We start from the raw sequence: 7,583 nt of genomic DNA on the forward strand, positions 1-7,583 counted from the left end.
CCTATCCATGGCATTACCAAATTAAGTAAGACTCAAAGCCCTAGTACAAATGAAGAGATAGCCGATATGAGTCGGGTACCTTACGCTTCGACTGCAGGTTTGATCATGTACGCTATGACATGTACTCACCCTGATGTGTCCTTTTCCTTAAGCATGGTCAGTCCCTATCTGGGAGATCCCAATATAAGCTTCTTGGACAACGGTTAAGAACATTCTCAAGTATTTTTGGAGGACGAAGGACATGCTTCTAGTCCTTTGTGGCAGTGATACATTGAGAGTGAGTGGGTACCATGCCGTCTGTTTTCAGACAAATAGAGACAACTTTCGTTCTGAGTCGGGCCGAGTGTTCACTCTAAATGGTGGAACAATAACTTGGAAGAGTTCCAAATAGGGTACGGTGGCTGATTCGACCTGCGAATCAGATTACATAGTTGCAAGTGAAGCATCAAAGGAAGCAACTTGGTTGAAGAATTTCATCGGAGATCTTGGAGTTGTCCCAACCATTCAGGAGCCAGTGAAATTTTTCTATGATAATGAATGAGCGGTTTCCTTGAATAAGGAACCAAGATATCATGGAAAGTCTAGACATATCGAAAGAACATATCATTACATCAGACATAGGGTAGTAGAAGGTCACCTCATCGTGAATATGGTATCATCAGAAAAGAATCCTGCAAATCCTTTGACGTAGGCTCTAAGTAGGGTCAAAGCATAGTCAGCATGCCAAGAGCATTGGTCTGAGAGATAATATTAGTTTTTAGTAGTTAGTTAGTTATTTTGAAACTTGTAACAAAACAAATGTAACTGATTTTTGGTGACTAAATAATTGAGAATTATTTATAAGTTTGCTTACTACCTTTTGTCAATTATTTATTCTTGTGTTTCGTTTTTCATGTTTTACTTCCCGAATAATATGATTATTCATGTTCCACAGTCGGTCATATAAAGCTTGAAACTTTAAGCCCAAAGAGGCCACAAAATGCCCAAATATGAAGTGGCAACTTCCAGAAATGATCAAACCCAAGAATGACTCCAAAATGAACCCAAAATGGCAATAAACCTGCTAGGAGGAGATTTAAGCAATAAATGGTCAAGGTTTCAACTTTATACCTCAAGATGGTTGCAACAAAAGAGAAAGTTCTGGATCTAAAGCTTCTCCCTTCAGTTATGCACCACCAACTTCAAGCTTCTTCAAGTAAACACCAAAAGACACTCTTTAAGCTCACACACACTCAAGAATGAGAGAGAATGCACAAGCTAGGATTTTCTGGACAGAGGGACGGATAAGGAGGCCACCCTAAAGAGTATAAGGTCCTTAAATAGGATGAAATACCCTAAAAATTAGTGGTTCATATTCAGCCTTGAACTCGTCGAGTTGCCCTGAATATATATATATATATATATATATATATATATATATATATATATATATATATATATATATATAAAGATTTAAATTCATACCTGAAGATTAGGATGTTACAATGTTGCTATGCTTAGAGATCTATAGTTTTGTGTGACTGGATGATGACTGTTATATGATTATCTGTTATATGTGCACATGATTATCTGGTGGCTAAGCCTTCACTACTTTGTGCGTAAGCCAACAAGTCGAGGCATTCCAACCCGATGGTTGAGGGCCTACGATATTCCGTCTCGAGGATGATTGGACCTATAGTATGTTGGCATTCCAACCCAATGGTTGAGGGACTGGGGTATTCCATCCCAAGGATGATTAGACCCGTTCTATATTCGCATTCCAAAATGATGGTTGAGGGGCCTGGGGTATTTCAACCTGATGCTTGATTGGGCCCAAAGTATGTTGTTATTATAACTGTGCTATTTGTTATGTATTGGTATTTTGGGCGAACTCATTAAGCTTTGGGCTTACAATTTGGATTATGTTTTTGGTACCTTTATGGATCGCAGGAAAGCAAAAGCGTGATCATGCACCTCCTCATGTTTTGATTTTACGATTTTGGGATTTCTCTGATGTGAAACTTTTTTTGAAAACAAATTGTAATAAATGATGGTTTTGTGGTTGTTTAAAAAGTTTAAAATTTTCAAGAATTTTTCGAATGTTACACTAATGTCCAAATGATATCTTACAGAACGGAGGATTATATGATCACTTATCTTAAGATGCGTAACTGACTAGGTCAGAGTTCGACAACGACTTTTGGAAGCTATAATTTGCTGATCGATTCGGAAGTTATACTAGCAGTTATAGTTACAAACTTATCCAAGTGGGAGTCTGTTGGATTAGGTTTCTAAGCCCATAACTATAATTGGTACATACTTGAATTGATAGTAGCATGGTCCTTTTGGGTTGCCCTCAAACCTAACAATTGGACAAGATGACTTTTAGAGAGAGAGAGATTAATTTTTTATATGATTAATAAACTAATATAAAAAGTTTATTAATGTATTATGAAAATAATATATTAATTAGAAAAGCTATTATTTAATTAATAATTAATCAAAAATTAATTAGAATTAATTTTGGGATTAATAGATTTAATTAAATGTGAAGGGTCTAAAGTGCAATTGTTCCATAGTTGAACAAAAGGCTCCAAAACCTTTCACCATTAGGGTTGGACGGTTTTGAGGGGATATTCTAGGGTTTCTAGAATATCTCATGTGGATAAATAAAGAATAATATAAATGCCAGATTTGAAATATTAATTTAGTATTCAAATCAGGGTTATGTAGGGTATCCTTGGACCACTATATAAAGACCCTTAACTCTTGTATTTTCGGCCACTCATACCTCTTTAGAGATAGCCAAAATTCTCCCATTTCATATATTTTCTCTATAGTCTTCTTTCTTGCTAGTTTGGGTGTGAGTTATTAGAGGCACAACAATTGTGGTGCTTGTTTCCAATAGATCTATAAGTAAAGGATTCTTGTCATTTGCTACAATAACAACAATGTATGTAAACCTAAACCCTATTATGATTTTCAGAATATACCTAGGGTTTCTAGGGTTTCTTATTTGGTGTTCTTAGTTATAGGTTCAATAGTGAAAATATAGATCCTTAAGTTACATGTGAACTTAAGGGTTTTAAGTTTATTTGTTTTGCATAAAACCTATCACGTTGTTCAAGGTCTTTCACTGCAGCGTGAGAATGACTTCTGCAACAAGATTCCAAATCTGAAACTTAGTGATATGATCTTATTTTGTATAGTATATATCTTTTGTATTTGAATCCCTGATATGTAGGGAACTCTTTCTAGAATAGTCTTTCCCCGGTATATAATTTACACTAGGGTTGAATGTAAAATACGTTTCTTGTTACATTATCTCTTTGTGAGAGTTCTTAATCAAAATTAGTTTTTGATTACTTATTTTTCTTCATTGCTTGATATTCTATCTTTACGTTCCTACACATGTGTTAGGCCTAGCCCAGACTTAATTGATGTGTTCGATTAGTAGTATGATTTGTTCGTCATAAATCGAAAATCAAGAAACATACTGATGGACTGTTAGTTTGATTTATAATCCATGACTCAGTCCATAACGATATCTTGAAAGAAAAAAAATGAATAATTGATCACTTATCTGAGGGCTTGACAAGATCAGAGTTCAACAGTTGTTGTGGAAAGCACACTTTGTTGGTTATTCGAAGTCTATCTGACCAGTGGTAGTTGATAAATTGTCCAAGTGGGAGACTGTTAGAAATATACGTTAAATATCACAACTAATTGGTACAACTTTGAGAATAATAACAAAGTCATTTTGGGTTGCCCTCAAGAGCAAGAATAGATAGAAATAGTTTTAGGAGATTGAGAAAACAGTTTATTGATTTATTACATGATAATAAATTAATTAGAAACTACTTAAAATTAATTTGAATTAATTTAGAATTAATCTAGAGGTGTAGGGACTGATTGTTAAGTATTCAATAATTGAACAATTTGAACAGTCTGGAAACACTAGGTGGTGGATAGTTTTGACAGGCTCATTGGAAGCTTTCAGAATCATTCCTAGTAACAGATAAGGAAGCGATTTGAATCCGTATTAAATCTTAATATTTAATTGATTCAAATTAGGGTTATCCTATTACCACCACAACTATATAAAGGGCCCTTAGGAAGCTCATAATTTCGTCTAACCTTACCTCATGGAAGGCTGAAAAAATCTGATCGTCTCTCTCTCTCTCATATATATATATATATATATATATATATATATATATATATATATATATATATATATATATATATATATATATATATATCTTCTTTAGTTTTTAGGGTTCTTGACTTTGAGTGCGAATCATTATAGATACTCTACTTTGGGTACTAGTATATCCAAGAAGCAACAAGAGGTCAAAGCTACAATGTAATTCGATTTGTCAAAGGTTAGAGTTTCAATCCTTTCTCTTTTACCTTGTTAGGTTAGTTTTAAAAGTACGTTGCTATAATAGTAAAACTTAGATCCTAAGATTCATGTATACTTATGATGAGCTTTATATACTTCCGTTGCATTAATCTAGGGTATAGTTGCATAGAAAACCCAACGTATATTCATAGTAAAATTTACAATACCTGAAATTTGATATAAGTAACTCAACTTATTAGTAATTACTTGGTTAAAATTATACTTTTTCTTCTTCATTTATCTAATTTAATCTCGTATATAGTTTTTTTCTCCTTGGTTTATTTATTTCTACCTCAAACATCACTTCGATATTTGTTTTCTACTTAATTTCCATGTATGAAGTTAAATTTGGGTAGAAAATTGTTTATAGTTTTTATACAATCTATGAATGTTTTTATGTTTTGTAAAAGATTTAAACTTATATTGGTAAAATTGAAATTTAGAGTTTTTTTATACATTAAAGTCTTATATTAAAATAGAAAAAGGAATCAGTGGTTCATGCTATGATCCTCGGTCCCGTTAAGATGGGGATGAAGATTCATTTGATGGAGATGTCGATTGGAGTCCCTAATATTCCCAGCCACATTTCCATCTCTATCCATAAAAATCCTCTATGAAAATAAGCACGGTATATCATATATATGGACCATCAAATAGAATATCATATGTCAAGAAGCCATGCTCGTTTTTAAATGTATTTTAATTTTGAAATCAATATAAGACACAAGTAATTCATTCATATCAATTTATTTTTGGGTTGGAATTAGATTAGACCAAAAAAACAAGAATATACTTTGATTGTTCTTTTCATCTCAATCAATGTGTCTAAAATATGGGCCTTGCAGGCCTAACCCGTTACAGCGTGTCGAGTTGGGCTGGGACTTTTACCCGTTAACCTTCCCTGCAAAATGCAAACTGCAAAACACCTTTCATCATTTACTTCACCATTTTCATTCCAAATAACTTATTCTTCTTCCAATCTTTGGGTCTTCTCCATCTGCCTCATCCTTCATCTCCAAAATCGTTTGGGTTTGATTCAATGTTGAAGAGCACGAAATTAGGGATTTCTCCATCTGCATCTGTGAATCGTGATACCCTTTTTGTTCCCCATAGACAAAACTTTAAGTTGCCAGAATCGATAGATAGAAAATTAAACACTACTCCGGCTGGAGCTCCTGTTTTGTCAGGTTTATAAGAAAACGGGTGGTGAAGTACTGAAGAATGTTATCTCGATTGTGATGAAAGGACGGGTTCATTGTGAATGGTGATGCTCTTCTCAAAATTTTGATGCAAAAGGTTCCATTATTATATGAAACAAGAAGGGACAAATATTGGAAAATAATTTTAATAGAATATAGTGTATATTTTTCTGTATTTTGCTTTTAAAAATGTCTTGAAAATTTAAACACGAGTCTTTCAAAATTCAAACAGTGAACGTGAAGATGCAAAGTAAGAATGACAAGTTGGCTCTCATGTCTTTTTCTTTATGCCCACTCTTACAATCTTTGGATACCCACGTGCATCATGTTGAAACTTAAAAAGGGGTTATTCTCTTACTGTTTTTTTCTTATTCAACTTTATTTGATTCCCATTTTCAAATGGAACAAATCCTCATATGTACATAGTTCATCTACTTATAAGCATTCATAAGCCGCATTAGCCCACATAAGAGCAATATAATGAAGTCTCCAATGCTTCTTGCATTCTTCTTCATTCTTTTGTGTGCTCAATTCCTATCTAACTTGGCTCTTGAATCTCAAGGTAAGTTTTTTTTTTTAATATAAATATTACACTTATCTATACCCGTTTAATTCATGAAAAGTTTATTATTTAGTATTCTGTATTTAATCATGTAGAGGAGAAAGGCACACCTAGTTTGAGTGAAAATGGTTATAATGGAGATGATGGCTTGAAACGTGATCAATTGATGCTATCGAAGGCAAGTAAAGGGAAGGGTACATATGGTGGTCAAAACGATCGGCCTCCTAGTACTAAGAAAAGTAGAGCGGTCTCTATACTCTCAAAACCACCCGTATACATTTCAAATACTGGTATTGGTGGTGTTGTCGTATCTATGATCCTTGTTTTCGGTTTATAGTTCATGGGCACATATGAAGATGCAAAATCTGTTTCTTTTCGCTATCATGGTCTTCCGGTTTGTTTGATTTAGTAAAGCTAAGAGCTGGCTTGGTATATAATTTTCTGGGAGGTTGTATGATTAATTTTTTTGAATTTCAAAGGCTGTGTCTATGAGATTCGAACATGTGTCAACTTAATTAATTTTGGAATGTTTCATACTTGTGATACTGATATGCCACCTTGATGGTGGTGGAACATATATTGTATGATTTGTTTAGAATGTTTTGTGGAAACAATAGTTCGTGTGTAATGTTGTGGTTATGGTGTTTGTATTTGTATTTATATCTGTATTGTGGTTTTATTTAGTTTGTTATATAGTATTGATTATATTTTACAACTTTGAGCTAGAAATACATTAAAGCAAATAAACAGGTTAAAAATAAACATAATTATACACGATTTGGTACTAGGGAATTGGGCGTATGCAAAATAAGATAAAAAAAGGAAACAATATAGATATGTAAAACATTTATTTTCCTTTTCTGTAAAAAAAAATATATAATTTAATAAATACATGTCACAACTCACAAGTCACAGACGATCAAACAGTGCAGTGCATGACTAATAAAATTATATTGCTCTAAGATAAAATATTTTGAAAAAATTCAAAGAATGGCACTAAAATTAGAGTAAATTAAACGAACGTTTCCTATGGTTTGAGATAATTTATGCGTTTGGTCCTTAATTATTATTATTATTTTTTAACTCGGACGGTTTTTTTGATAGATTTTTGTTATATATTTGGTCACTGTCATACCTAAAAACACTATGTTGTCATTCTTTATTTCTTTTTTGATTTATTTATTGATTATTTCTTATTTATTTCTTTTTAATTTATTTATTGATTACTGATTATTTCTAATTTAAAAATAAAATAAATTATCCACATCCTTTCAAATACTCTACCTCCATCTTCTCTCCATCACGAGGTAGTGAATCACCTGCTAAAAAAATGGGCATGCCCGCACGTCTTATTTGAGACTACTAAGGCAGACGGTGGACTATTTTATTAGGGAAGGGCAGAAGGGGCCTAAGCACGGCAGATGTCATACACTTGAGT

At 33.0% G+C, this 7,583-nt stretch overlaps 1 protein-coding gene across 1 annotated transcript; it reads left to right on the forward strand.

Moving 5' to 3' along the window:
• The first annotated feature begins 5,928 nt into the window (after positions 1–5,928).
• On the forward strand, positions 5,929–6,773 carry LOC111896718 (uncharacterized). The gene is made up of 2 exons (XM_023892701.3): positions 5,929–6,145; positions 6,241–6,773. The coding sequence occupies exons 1-2, from the start codon at positions 6,064–6,066 to the stop codon at positions 6,480–6,482; spliced, it is 324 nt and encodes a 107-aa protein (XP_023748469.1). The 5' UTR covers positions 5,929–6,063; the 3' UTR covers positions 6,483–6,773.
• The last annotated feature ends 810 nt before the right edge of the window (positions 6,774–7,583 follow it).

The sequence above is a fragment of the Lactuca sativa genome, chromosome 1 (genome assembly GCF_002870075.4).
Source record: "Lactuca sativa cultivar Salinas chromosome 1, Lsat_Salinas_v11, whole genome shotgun sequence".
Taxonomy (NCBI): domain Eukaryota; kingdom Viridiplantae; phylum Streptophyta; class Magnoliopsida; order Asterales; family Asteraceae; genus Lactuca; species Lactuca sativa.

Bases quoted from the DNA above. Each gene is read 5' to 3' on its own strand.
- LOC111896718 (XM_023892701.3), top strand. From the start codon at position 6,064: ATGAAGTCTCCAATGCTTCTTGCATTCTTCTTCATTCTTTTGTGTGCT. The intron at 6,146-6,240 runs GTAAGTTTTTTT...TTAATCATGTAG, and splicing joins CTTGGCTCTTGAATCTCAAG to AGGAGAAAGGCACACCTAGT.